We start from the raw sequence: 14,280 nt of genomic DNA, 5'->3' as shown, positions 1-14,280 counted from the left end.
GAGCAATCCTGGGTAAGGAAATAGTTTATCTGAAGGGGGGGAATTCTTCTATCCTAGGATAAACATCTCCAAACTACATTTGCTTTTAAAATTTAGAGCTTTATATACTTGCAATGCCAATGAGGCTTGCAGGCATAAAATATTTTTGACTGTTTTTGCCCTAGAAATAAAAATTATGATAATATGGGAAATGTTGATGCTGTACATTAGTTTTAGTGTGTATATAAATGCAATCTTGAGCAAATAAAAAAATCAAAGTAACATAAAAAAGAAAAAGCTACTGTGGTCAATACATTTTAATAAACAAAACGGTATGAAACAATCGTAGTACTTTGGTCATTTATTGGTACAGATCATTTTGAAAGCAGAAACAAAACTGATACACGTGTCCACACGCATAACACGCTTAGCACACATTTCACACATAAGTAACAACATCTTACCTTTCAGTTTCTCAAATTTTGTTTCCACAGCAGTATTTAGCTTTATTTTTTTTTTAATAAAGACTTCCATTAATTTATTTTTTATTAGTGTTAATATAAAAGGGTAATGCATTTCTAGAAACTGAAACTGTAAAAAGCAAAAATGGAGTCTTGAAGCCAAAATAATGAAGTGGTAACAGAGTAAAAGATGGTTAAGATTGGGATCGTACCTATAAAAAAATATTCAATCCTTCCTCCACTAAGTATCACATTTCTTTAAAGTGAAAATGACTAAGTCCCCCAGATCATCAAACTGAACCATATTACACTATTAGAATACAAGAAAAGTATTCTCATGCTGACAGTTACATACAAATTGTTTCATCCGTATGCTAAATTTGCAAGCTTGGAATACTCCTCTCTACCCAATCCAAACTTAGTATTCTTAAGACGGATTCTTTTTTCCACTCAAACATACTCTTCTAAAATCTTAATTAATCATGTCATTTCAATATGGTATATTTATTTGTGTAACTTACTGACATTGTGGGTATGTGGCAAAGATTTTTAATGTCAAAGTGCTGAATACATCGCATTAATGTAACTTCTACTCAAATCATTAGATAATATCACATTATGGAAGATGAGAGCAGAATGGAAAATCAGTGAAGGGCACTTCTTAAAAAGACTCTGAAGGGGGGTTCCATCCTTGTAATGAAGTGGCACAGCTATATAATTTTATATAATATACCAATGGTTGTCTCCAAAGTAAGAGGAAAGACAGCATATAGGGCATGTCAGGAACCACACAACATAACCATTTCTAACCTGTTTTATATATCCCTGTTATTTGATTTTTCTAATGTAAATTAAAACACTACACAGGGACATTATATAACTCCTTAAAATTCCGGGGATTCTTTTGTTTTCAATATGGCATTTTACTATTAGTGAGATTAAAAAGTGCTGGAGCTTAAATGCATATTGGATAATTCAGTTTTCCATCAGAACTGATGACTGAATTAGTGCAAAACTTTCACAATGTGCAATTTTATTGTATGTTGTAACAGACAATATAATATTCAGCTCTATTTTCCAAACTGAACTTATTACCTACACCCAACTCAGTTAACAAAACTAAAACAACAACACATAAGAAATAAATCAGGCGATTCAAATAGCATAATTTTGTAAAAAATGTATTTATATTAAACTTCCCCATAATCCCTAATGAGAGGTATTGCTACTGTAGAAAAAATGTTAAGACTCGAACACATTTTACTTGCATGTATTTAGGTATCAGCTTTCTCATGCTTTCTGGGTATCATTTTATTGGTAGTAGGTAGGAAAATCCACACATACTTTCAAATACTTTTATAAAAAGTTAGAAAAATATACTTGATATTTGTTGCGTAACCTGCCTATTCACCCTAACATACATAAAAAAATGCATTAGAACCATTTATTAACTGCAAAAATATCAACCACTGCACAGCACCTGGTGAAAGGCTTCAATGAGAACATAAAATCCAATATTATATCATCTTGAAGGAATTTTTCTTCAGGTTTATAGCTGTGCATTTTCACAAGTAAACCCAACATGTTTTCCGTACTATGTTCATAGGAGCTTCCATGAAAACACAGATCTTCCTTGCTTTCATGCTTTCTTCACCCTGAAGTGCTGGTGATGTGAAAAGTAAATGACAAAGTACAATAGAATGAACTCCGTGTTTAATTGTTACCAAATTTTTACTTTCCAAGAAGCTGACAGACCGTCATTTTTAAAATTTTCCTTTGTGGACAAAACCCATTTATAATACAATCTCTTGACCATGTTTTTTCATTGTTTTCTGGGATCCAGTTAAGCAATGACATCATGGGTATCACTGTTTGGTCTTTGGCGTACAGTCAATGGGGGCAGAGGTTTTCCATAAAAATCTGTATAAAAAATGCCAGAGAAGAAAAACACATTAAATAGATGTTTACCATCTCCTTTGCTTAATGAACTGCTTAAATAAGGACAAACATTGTTTCCATATTGAAAGCTAGATAGCTTACATGTTTAGAGCTAATTCCTACAAAGCAACATTCAAGCATAGTGATAACAGCTGACGGTGTAATGTCCAAAAAACACATTTAATTACATTTTGTTAAACATGGATCAGCACTTGGAAGATCATGTCCAGAAGTAATCTACAAACATCCCGTAAAGAACTGTTTACGAGGGTGGATAGTGATAGAACAAGGGGGAATGGTTTTAAACTGAGACAGTGGAGGTTTGGGTTGGATACTGGAAGGAAGTTTTTCACACAGGGTGGTGCCGCACTGGAACAGGTTGCCCAAGGAGGTTGTGGATGCGCCATCCCTGGAGGCATTCAAGGCCAGGCTGGATGTGGCTCTGGGCAGCCTGGTCTGCTGGTTGGCGACCCTGCACATAGCAGGGGGGTTGAAACTACATGATCTTTGAGGTCCTTTTCAACCCAGGCCATTCTATGATCCTAAATATAGGGCACGAAACATGCAAAATATAGAACTGGCAACAGAGAAAATGAAGTATAAAAATTTGAATTTTAGTGTATTCAGTGCAGTCATTGCAATCAAGTGTTAAGTGACAGTAACACTAAGCAGCATCCAAAATTTGATTACCATTTATGCATGGCATCTATCTTGAAAAGCATACTAATTTTCTAGAAGAACTATATTATGAATTTTTAGATGTAGGTGTAACGTTGCCTGTTGCCAATAAAGGAATTTAAAGGAGGAAAATCATTCAAGACAAAGCTATTAAGTACACCAGAAGAGAACAAGCATCATCCTTATATATTTGCTAGTGATATAAAAGAAAGAAGAAACAAGACACAAACCATGCAGAGTGGTACATACAAAATGTTTCACAAAAGAGAAAAAAAAACAAGATGGTAAGAGGAAGCAGGTATAAAACAAGAAAACCTAAGTAGCTTTTTGAATTATTCACATCTCAGCTTCAGTTACATGGACAATTTCCTCCCCAACAAAGCTTTAACAACATGCCACCAAACACAAAATTCAACTTTAACAGAGCATAGTTTTCCAATAAAGGCTGTATTACACTTGTTCTGAACATGGAATAACTTGAATTAGAACTGCATTTCTGAGCTAAAATTAACAAGAACAAGTTGTATTACATTGCTCTAAGAATACATACATGTGTCTGCAGGATTAAGCTTTTAGTTATCATTGCATTCAATAGGCAAAATGATAAAACTTCTGTACTGTTGGAATCCCTGGACTTTAATGGAGCTAATTCAGTGTTCCATCAGTATGTGAAAAGCAACAGAACTGCAAAAAATGATTGCAGGGTAGATGAAAACATGTACAATGGATGTTTTATTACTGTCAGCTTTTTGAGGTCTGACAGGCAACTTTAGGACTGGCAGACAATTTTAGCTCCTATTATAGGTAAGACAGGTTCATCATTCCTGCAAATGCATCCTCCAGTGGCAATAAACATATACTACCAAGTGTTGTGCTAGAATCATTACCATGACAGGAAAAATTGCAGTCCTTAGTGAAAGTAACAGTACAATTAAAGATTGAAATGGTTTACTATACTGCTTGTTAACTTTGCCTAAACATCCAGCACAACGTTCTCTGCTACGAATGACACAAAATGACACAATGTATGTCCTACATAGTCCAATAACTAACACACTTTTCAGTTTGCACTTTAAATTATTAAGATGGATTTACATTTCTGATAACACCTAGCATTAAAAACAGACCTCTGCATTGTTGTTTTCACCTCACACGACACTAGTTTTGTGTATTTCTGCAGCAGTACCAGTAGTACAACTGTGTTCAGTTTTGGGCACCTCAGTACAGAAAGGGCATTGAGGTGCTGGAGCAGGTCCAAAGAAGGGCAACAAGGCTTGTGATGGGCTTGGAGAATATGCCCTATGAGGAGAGACTGAAGGAGCTGGGGCTGTTTAGTCTGGGGAAAAGGAGGCTGAGTGAAGACCTTATTGCTCTCTTCCAATACCTGAAAGGTGCTTACCGCTAGAGCGGGGTTGGTCTCTTCTCACTGGTGACAGGTGACAAGACGAGGGGAAATGGCTTCAAGTTGCACCAGAGTAGTTTAGGTTGGATATCAGGAAAAACTTCTTTACAGAAAGGGTTGTTAAGCACTGGAATAGGCTGCCCAGGGAGGTGGTTGAGTCACCATCCCCAGGTGTGTTTAAAAACTGTTTGGATGTGGTGGTCAGGGACATGGTTTAGCAGAGGGTTGTTAAGAGTTAGGGTGGTATGGTTAGGTTGCGGTTGGACTCGATGATCTTTAAGGTCTTTTCCAACCTGAGCAATTCTATGATTCTACATCTCTGTCTCACTTAAAAATAATAATACAAAAGCAGAGAAATAACTGCTATCCTGAAGTCCTAAACCTTATACTAGATTATACCCGAATTCTGGGACATCTTTTCCTGTGTCTTTTCATTGACTGGCAGAAACAAACAGTATAAAAACTAGTTTTGAAGCATAAGAGGGTTTGTTTCTTGACTAATATTGAAGAGCTATCAAATGATCCAGTTATATATGCTCTTGGACATGGACGTTGAGAGCGCTCCTGAAAATAACCTCTGTGCAGAAACAAAGCTCACTGAACTTTTAAATGTAGTCTTTAACTTAAATACTTAAAATAGCAGAGAAATAAAGCCTTACCAAAGTCTCAGCTGAAGAAAATTAAAAAAAACAACAAAAAAGAAAACCTATAAGCCTTCATCACCAATTGTGCCTTCAAGACACTTGCCATCAATTATCATGAAATCAAGCTAGGAGCCTTGGCTCAATCTCAGAACTACGACATAATCAACAGATGTGGAACATAGTGGGATGAGTTCTGTGAGCAGTGTGTCACAATGGACAATTCTGGGCTCTTCAGCAGGGACAAGGATGGCAGATGAGGCAGGAGGTGGCTGTGTGTGAGGGAGGGGATGGATTGGGTAAGGACGAAAGATGAAGCAAATAAAGCACCTGTCACTGTGGGAGTCTGCTATAGGCCACTCAGCCAGGATGATGATGTTGAGGAACTGTTCTTCAAGGAACTAAGAGATACCTCTAGATCATCCACCCTTGTCCTAAAGGGTGACTTCAACTTGCCAGATGCTAACTGGAAATACCACACAGCTGATATAAACAGGTACAGGAGATTCCTAAAATATCTTGACGATAACTTCATGGTACTGGTTCTAAGGGAGCCAAGTTGGCAAAGTCCTCTCCTAGTTTTGTTGCTTGCAAACATAGAGGGTCTCATGGGTGAAGTGGCAAATGATGACCATCTTGGCCATAGTGACCATGATGTAGTTGAATCTAACATCTTTTATGATAGGAGGAAAATTGACACCAAAACTTCAATCCTGGATATGGGGAGAGCAGAGTTCAGGCTGCTCAGTGAACTAGCTGGCAAGGTCCCCTAGTAAAATACATTTGAAGGCCTTGGTGTCCATCAATACTGGACACTTTTTAAGTATCGCTTCTTAAGAGCACAGGAACAAGCAATTACAGTAGTCAGAAGTCATGTAGGCAAAGGCAGAAGGCTGGCTTGTCTAAGCAAGGAGTTTCTTATGGAGCGTAGATGGAAAAAGAAAGTATATCACCACTGGCAGTGAGGTTGGGCAAATTGCTGTTATCCATTTTAGAGAGAAAATTGTGTGGCCAATGTACTGTGAGGGACAACAAAGAGGGCTTTAAAAAAATATGTTAACAGCAAAGGAAGGACCAGTGATAATGCTGGTTCACTATTTGATGGGGATGGTCACTTCATAAATAGTGACAAAGATGGAACAGAGATATATGAAATTCTTATCCAGATAGTAAAATGGCAATGTTCAAAAAAGATGAAGAAAGAGAGAGGCTAATGAAGGACTTTACTTTTTTCTTTAACATCCAATTAAAGAGAAAGTGAAGGTTTTTTTCAGTGTTGGTTAAAAGAGCATCCATTGAGACTCCATACTGGCAGGTTGTTGGAAATAACTTCTAAAAAAAAGTTAAAAAAAAAAAAAAGCTGAAATAGCTCAACAAATGCATTTTACTGCTCCATGCTGTTCCTGTTAATTAACAAAATTTCTGACAAAACAAATGTCTCACAGAAGCACAGGCAGTGTTCTTAATCTGCAAAGTTCTGAGCGCTCTAAGTTTCCTCTAGCCTCAGTGGTTATCTCTGGTCATTAGATTGTTCCCCTGCCAGTGTGTTTTCTATCTTTAGATTCCAAAATATTTTCATTATTATTTCTACTTTACAAATAAACTAAAGAAGCACAGATCTTAGGTCACTGATCTTACACACCTATGAGTAGGGAAACTAGCTTAATTTTTTTTTCTTCTTTGTCCACCCTCTTCCTACAAAATGTGACACCTCCCTTAGGCATAAATTGAGTTAAAAATAAAAATTAAGAAAAAACAATTAACACCACTTCCCTTTCTTCCCCTCCCTACCTCTTCATCTAGATTTTCTTTCTTGCCTTCTTTTCTCTACATTCCTAAAAAGAAAAAAAAAAAAAGCAGAAAAATGGCCTTATGATTAAAATTTTCTGAAATGCAGACTACAGACTACATTTTATGTACATTCCTTTGGAAAATAAATATGTAGTCTCAGAGATTTTAATTCCCCTTTAGGCAATGTTTGCTTATTTGTGTGTTGGTTATCCATTGCAGAGAAGCTGCACATTCTGTTGCTTCAGAAATTCAGCAGGTATGTCCACATGGTGCTCTACTACATGACCTTAACCATGGCTTGAAATGATTAATTCAAGGATCAAAAGCATCAATCTCTTTTCTCTATAAACTCCTGAATTAATGCTTTCTTTGATCAAGTGTGTCCATTGCTTTAGTCTGCTTATCTTCCTCTCATACTAGTCCAAATGTCTTCATATTCACTTGTTTTTTGAAAAATTGAAAAATAAAAAACGTAAGAAAAATGAAGATTTTTTCATCTAAAACTGAGAATGCATGGTTTGCCCACTTATATCTTGAATGCAGTATGTGTTTGCACACCTAAAGTAACTATGCTGCTACTGTTTGTAATATGCATTTTTATAATATTTAGGTTCATGCTGTTTGAGCAAATATCAAGTAGCTTTTAACATCCAATACCATATTAAATTTTGCAAGTGAATCTGAGAGAACTTACATCTTTGGTTAAAAAAAAAAAAAAAAAAGAGAAAAAAGATACGAGACTTGAAAAATCAAAAAAGATACTTTCAACTAAGTTATAGGATTAGCTTTTGGTCAAAGAAAACTGACATTAAAAATTAAAAAATACAAAAAAACAAACAGAAAAAAAAAACAAAGAATGAAATGACTGTAGAAGTGAATGAACAATGGAGAATGCTTTAAGAAAGTTCAAAATCCAAAATATTTTAAATTACCAGTATGATGTGTTTCACCAAGAGGCTCGAGTTTTCGAAGTCTATTAAGTTTAGGAGTTCCCCAGCCAACTAAAGAAAAACAAAGACTGTCAAAATACATCTCTACTTGATTCTGAGAAAAATTTATGGACACCAGTTCCTTTAGGAGAATTCAAAGCATTTAAAAATGAAAAAAAAAAATGTATCATATATTTGATGGATACCAGTTAGATAATTTTAAAATAAACAATCCACCCTTAAAAATACTGATATTTTGATTACTCACTGATATTAATCTATTTTTTTTTTCTTCTGTGCTTATGAAAATAACAACTTCCCCCCATGGTATGAATGAAATCAATACTGCTAAAACTTCACACTGAAGTGCGAAACTACATCAGAGATTTCTTAGAGAAGAAGTTTTGGCAGTATATCTCTGTGTGAAGATCATATCAGTTTCATCAGTGACATATAAATAATTCAGAAGTTTAAAAACCACAGATTGAGACATCAGTTATTGTTTATTAGTACATTTACCTGGTGGAAGAGATGGTGGTGGTGTAGGATTTGGGGCGACTGTATCATCTCCATTAATGGGTTCTACTCTGTGGCCTCTTTTTAATTTTGTTTTTTTATTTTTCTTCTTACTGTTATCTATATGAAACAGAAATAATTAAATGAATAAATAATTACATACCATACAGTTATATTCAGAGAATATGTTAAATCATCTTTTAATATGATTATTGGGGTGACACACATGAGCATTTTCAGTGTAGATTTGCACAGTACAACAGAAGTTTGTGAAATGTACAACGTACAGAGAATGCTTTGTTATTGTATGCATAAAATAAATGCAAACTCTACATTGTAATAAACAAATTCATCTTAGCTTGGTAGTGATGGCAACTGGATCACATATTAGATTATGATAACAAAGGACCCAGTTTTAGCTGTAATCATAGAATCATAGAATCACCAAGGTTGGAAAAGACCTCCAGGATCATCCAGTTCAACCATCCACATACCACCAGTATTTCCCACTACACCCAGTACAACAACATACACTCAGTACAACAACATTTGAACATCTCTTGAACACCGCCAGGGATGGTGACTCCACCACCTCCCCGGGCAGCCTGTTCCAATGCCTGACCACTCTCTCGGAGAGGAAGGATTTCTTAAGGTCCAACCTGAATTTCCCCTGGCACAACTTGAGGCCATTCCCTCTAGTAGTATCTGCCAAAACAGCAAATCCATACTTTTTAAAAGTAGATTTTTCAATTCAATAACTGAATGGTGCGTTTTCAATAGATTCAATTAACATATAGTATCTTGAAAAGTAATACAGAAATAGAGAAGAAATGTGTGAAAAACAACATTAAATGAAACATTAAAAGAAAGCAGAGTTACCGGAGTCAAGGCTTTCTGAGGTTTGTTGCTCATTTTCTTCATGCTGAAAATGTTGTGCAGTCGTAGAATTGCATGTTTCTAGTCTGCTATCATTTGTTTTTTGACTACTGTTAGTTGATAATTGCTGAGCATCCATTTGTTCCTGTTCTGTTTGAGATTTTGAGACAACAGTAGCTTTTTCAGCCTCCAACCTTTGCCACTTCTTTTCCTTCTCAATTTGTTTTTCATTCTAATAATAATAATGATAATATTTTATTTTGTTTTTATAACTTCTAATGCTGTAAACTAATAATATAAGAAAATATTCCTTAAGTACCTTTTTTTTTTTTAACGTTTCACATATAGCACACAAACTGTTTTCAAACAATGACTGAAGAAGGTAACATCTCCATTACGCTACCCAGAGTGGCGCAAGAAGGAAAAAAAGACAAGGGACTTACAGCAAAAAGAAACTGTCTTTAGATTTATATATTGACATCCACTTACATATGACTGACAGAGCTTTACAGCCTGTTTTCTTGCTTTGTTTTTATTTTTTGGTTAGATGAGGAAAGACACTAGATACATATACAAGAACAGTAGTCCTAAGCAAATTTTTTCCTATTTATTTTCAAAAAGAAAAGGTTGTGCTGAGAAATCTAAGAAGCTGAAGTAGGCAGGGAGATTTTATCTAAGTAACTACAACACCAAAACACTATGAGAAATCGTCAGACTTGGAATATTTTCCAGTCCTGAACGTCCAATAGTTTAATCAGGAAATATTTTCAATCAAACGTTTTCAATGTGACTATTTTACTGTCTTCGATTTTTTCCCCCTTAAACCAATACTAGGGGGTTTTCTTAACATGAAAGCATTGATTCATTGCACAGAAAACAAGAGTGCCAAGATTAAAAAAAAAAACAAAACATAAATTGCTGTGTGTACAGCCTTAGAGCAATTCTTTCAAAGAAACCACTTTTCTTATTACCTCTCAGACATTTGTTAGAAGGTCTAAAATGATCCAGATTTCCACATATTCTCATACCTCAGAGATTACTGCAGCTATAGGCTGGAAAGGGTTTTCAGAATTCCCAGGCTCAGGGTCCTCCTCATCATGGACACTTCTTCCTTCTTCTCTTTCCCTTTTTAGTTGATATTATTTTGTTATTGTTACAGCGTGTTTTGTGGGTAGAGGAGAAAGATGAACAAAGAATTATGAAGTAACCAGGTTATAAATTTTACAAAATAGAGAACAGTTATTAGGTCATCTAACTCATCCTCCAGGATACGCCAGTTGATTTTTACAGCATCTTTCTCTATTTTGAAATACATTCTACAAAAATCAAAGTAACAGGCTAACATCAATAGAACATAAGAATACATTATAGCAGAGGTAAAAATACATGTTGTTACGTGCCAGAATACTCAAGGAGCACTTCAGAAAGCCTGCAGTTTCTAAGGACCAGGCATGTGACAGAATACTTCTGTAATAAAGAATTTGATGGTTCAGCAGTATGATGAAATATCAGCACTGTTAATCTTCCACAAGTATTATTTCGTGCTATTCAACTACTAAGAAAATTGATATGCTGAGAAACCAGACTATCTAGAACATCTTCTTCAGTATTTAACACATTTTGTTTCTCATCACTCTAAATTGTCTTAACATACAGAAAGGAGAACAGCTGACAAACTATTCAGTGCTCATATATCTGTTACTACTCACATAGTAACAGGTAAAATGATTTGTTTCAGCAAGAGTCAGAAAAGTTGAGAAAATCAAACCAAATCAGTAAGGGCACAAATCCAGAGACTTCACAGTAGCTTCACAGTTCCTTCTCACAATAACTGAGGCTTGCATGTCTCTACGTTTTTAGGGCAGACAGAGAGAAAATGGGCACTTAGAGCATTTTATAATAATGCTCCAGTAAAAATGATTCACAACAGTTTCTAATAGGAACCCTGGTAGGCTGCTGTCAACTGTAACGGCCTTGGGAGGAAAGTAATCAATGCTCAGATGCAATCATAGAATCATGTGATTTGGAAGGGACCTTCGAAGGTCATCTAGCCAACTTCCCTGCAATGAACAAGGACACCTACAAATAGATCAGGTTTGTCAGATCATGAGTCCCTGCTTCCCTGCATCATCTTAAGTTCCCTCCGTGCCTTGTGGGCTGGATATCCTAAAGTGTATTAGGCATAGTGTTAAGTAAAGTTTAAGGTTATTTTGGGACACACCTGAAGGTATATTAAGAGACTATATATATTTTTTTTGTTAGAGTCCTGTGAAGTTCTATCAGCAAGACCAAATATATTCCACAAATTGCCTTGCAGTTCTCACTCCAGTATGAAAAAAAAAAAGAAAGAAAGAAAAAAAAGGACTGAAACAGGCAAAAAACTTGTAGGTCTTAAAGAAAAAGTTTGGCATTCAGGTCCTTACTTCCAATATGTAAGCTCTTGGCTTGAAGCTTTAAATCTATCACAGTAAGCTCCCCATAAGCTCTATGTACAAGAATTAATCACATATCCTAGAGAGGGAGGGAAGGGAGGAAGGAGAAAAGTACCTTTCTTCTCGTATCCTTCTCACTCGCTCAGCTCGTTCTCGTTTCTTTTGTTCCTCATATGCTTTTTGTTCTGTAGTATCTCTTTGGATGCGCTCATTTAAGGCATCAAAATCTTTTGCTATGATATGTAGAAGCCAATATAAACCCTTTTTAATTGATTTATCAATTTTTTTCCCATAGCCCATGACAGCTGAGCAAGGTTCCTGTAAACATAAGAAGGAAAAAAAAGGGGGGGGGGGAATTATTTAATTATTTGCAATTCAGATTACTTCACCAAATACGTGGTCTCAGCCAAGCAAATACTGTTGATCTTAAGCTTGCAAAACATTAATAAGTATGAGAAATAAATCTGCATTTAGTTATTGTATAAATGTAGGTGTATTTTTTGCTAAGATACAAATCACATCAGATCTACCAAATTCCTGTATTTCCAGTCCCATTTTGGCAATACTAACTGCTGCTCAGAAAAATGTTTGCATATCTACCTCCAAATAAACACATGTATTCACCAGTTACATACATATCCATTAGTTATTTACACATCTATTTTTATTCTTATTTCAACAACCTATGCATCTCCATAGGAATATAAGCATTTTATCAACCTCAAATATGTATTTTCTATCTTGCTGGTGCTTTATAATAGCCTAAACTATATTTATCTAGTAAAATGGAAAAAAAAGGAAGAAACAGAGATCCAAGGGAATCATCAGTTTGGCTTCAGTTCATGAAATAAATGTTTAAGTTACTCACAAGCATTTAGAAGATTAATAAAATCCTATCTGAATTTGTCAGAAAAACTCAAACCTCTTCAATTTCTCAGATCAGGAGAGGAGTGAAGTAAAACATTCATTTTGACTGGAATAAAACTTCCATTATGATACTCTCATAAACAAACAAGAGACACAAGTGGGCAACTCTATTGGAAAAACAGGTGCAAAATTTTGCTAAATTAGTTTAGAATACTTGATGCAACACTTGAAGTAAGAGTGGTTGACTAGAAGGAATCAAGAGGAACAGAAAAATAATTTGAAAAATATTGATTATTACATATAGCTAGTAAGAACATGTTGAAAGAAGAGGAGCGGGTTTCTCCTTGAAATGAAAAAGTGTCAAGAAGTTATGATAATAGTCCTCAAAAAAAGGAGAAAACTCCAAATAGGAAAAGAATAATTTTTTGTTTGTGTTTGTAATCAGGAAGACAGCTATAACTGGCTCTAACTGGAACAAAAGAGATGTGTCTCAATTCTAAGGTTCAAATACGAGTGCTGTTTACCACAGAACACCACAGCATTCTCTAGCAAAACCTTATCAGGGAGAAGATGTGAAGGCACATCTCTGAGAAACGAAGCTAATAGACCAGGCTATTTTCTTCTAGGCTTGCACAAAGGTTACTTTTATAGTAGTTCAAGTATAAAATATAGACATTTAGAAATACAGAAAACATGGAAGTATTAAAAAAAAGATAATGGTCATTCTGACTGACACTGTATGACAGTGAGACAAATGACTCAAATTGCTTTAATAATTTTGCAGAGAAATATAAAAATCCCAAAGGAAGCTGATTGAGGATCAAAATAAAGTTTATTTGATTCCTGCCTAATTTTATTTAAATCTTTTTTTGTTCATAATCCCACGTTTAGATTCATCCCATGGATGATCATACTGAAAAAGCTTGGGACCAGGTTTATCTTTAAAGATCCTAGTAAAAAAAACCTTTCCTTGGGGGTTGAAACTAGATGATCATTATGGTCCTTTTCAATGTAGGCCATTCTATGATTCTATGATTCATACTTCATAAAGAAGTTTGCAATACTCTCACAGCTGCTTTCAGCTGAAATGACTCAGAGTACACAGTCTAGTTTCAAGATGAAAACGGAGAACGAGAAATTAAGTAACTCTAAAGTACTGGAAAAATACATTAGAATCTCTTAAGTTTTTTCTATTGTTAACGCTTTGTAAGAAAATAATATTGCCACAGGAATCCCTCAAGAACAACACTGTGATCTTTTTATTTTTATGATTGCTGCTGTATACTCAGTGCAGTCACTGCTGACTGAAGAAAAGCCTTCAAAGGGTAATGACACTATGAATCTAGCTGTGGCTATGCTATAATACAGCTTCCTACAAAATAACATTACGTCTGCGCTACTCAATGAATACTTCAACTCTTCCTACGGAATTAGAAATCTTTTTTACTTTAAGACCCACATATCAGATGGAATGTATACTCAAAATCATCTTCCAATGTTGTTTACTAGTTTCTATATAATTCGTAATATTCTTAAAATATTTATGTGACAATTACAAAAAGATCATACAGTTGAAACTCACAAATACTTAAATTAGCAGATTTGTTGATTAAAAAATGACCATGACTACTATATCTAAAATGTAATTATTTTAGGACAGATATTAACTAGACCTTTCTGTGTTTACTGGGCTGGGAATTAGAAGTACCAGGAATTAAATTTACTTGACTTAATTTACTTTACTCTTACTGTTTGGCAGATGATAACTCA

General features: G+C 35.1%; 1 protein-coding gene across 17 annotated transcripts in view; it reads right to left on the bottom strand.

Moving 5' to 3' along the window:
- Nucleotides 1–325: 325 nt before the first annotated feature.
- ARL13B (ADP ribosylation factor like GTPase 13B) overlaps nucleotides 326–14,280 on the bottom strand; it is a 49,169-nt gene continuing 35,214 nt past the window's right edge. For 11 of the 17 annotated variants that reach the window (XM_004938309.5, XM_046901757.1, XM_015297910.3 and 8 more), the window contains 6 exons: nucleotides 11,759–11,961; nucleotides 10,240–10,336; nucleotides 9,215–9,443; nucleotides 8,339–8,455; nucleotides 7,823–7,891; nucleotides 326–2,360 (listed from right to left, as the gene is read on the bottom strand). In XM_004938309.5, the coding sequence (XP_004938366.1) occupies nucleotides 2,284–2,360; nucleotides 7,823–7,891; nucleotides 8,339–8,455; nucleotides 9,215–9,443; nucleotides 10,240–10,336; nucleotides 11,759–11,961 (792 nt within the window). In that variant the 3' untranslated portion in view covers nucleotides 326–2,283. Of the gene's footprint in view, nucleotides 2,361–5,117; nucleotides 6,432–6,890; nucleotides 6,935–7,822; nucleotides 7,892–8,338; nucleotides 8,456–9,214; nucleotides 9,444–10,239; nucleotides 10,337–11,758; nucleotides 11,962–14,280 lie in introns of all 17 variants that reach the window. The other 6 variants (XM_046901772.1, XM_004938311.5, XR_005861272.2 and 3 more) reach the window with 5 other exon arrangements.

Source organism: Gallus gallus, chromosome 1 (genome assembly GCF_016699485.2).
Source record: "Gallus gallus isolate bGalGal1 chromosome 1, bGalGal1.mat.broiler.GRCg7b, whole genome shotgun sequence".
Taxonomy (NCBI): domain Eukaryota; kingdom Metazoa; phylum Chordata; class Aves; order Galliformes; family Phasianidae; genus Gallus; species Gallus gallus.
This window is presented reverse-complemented; position numbering and strand designations above follow the sequence as displayed.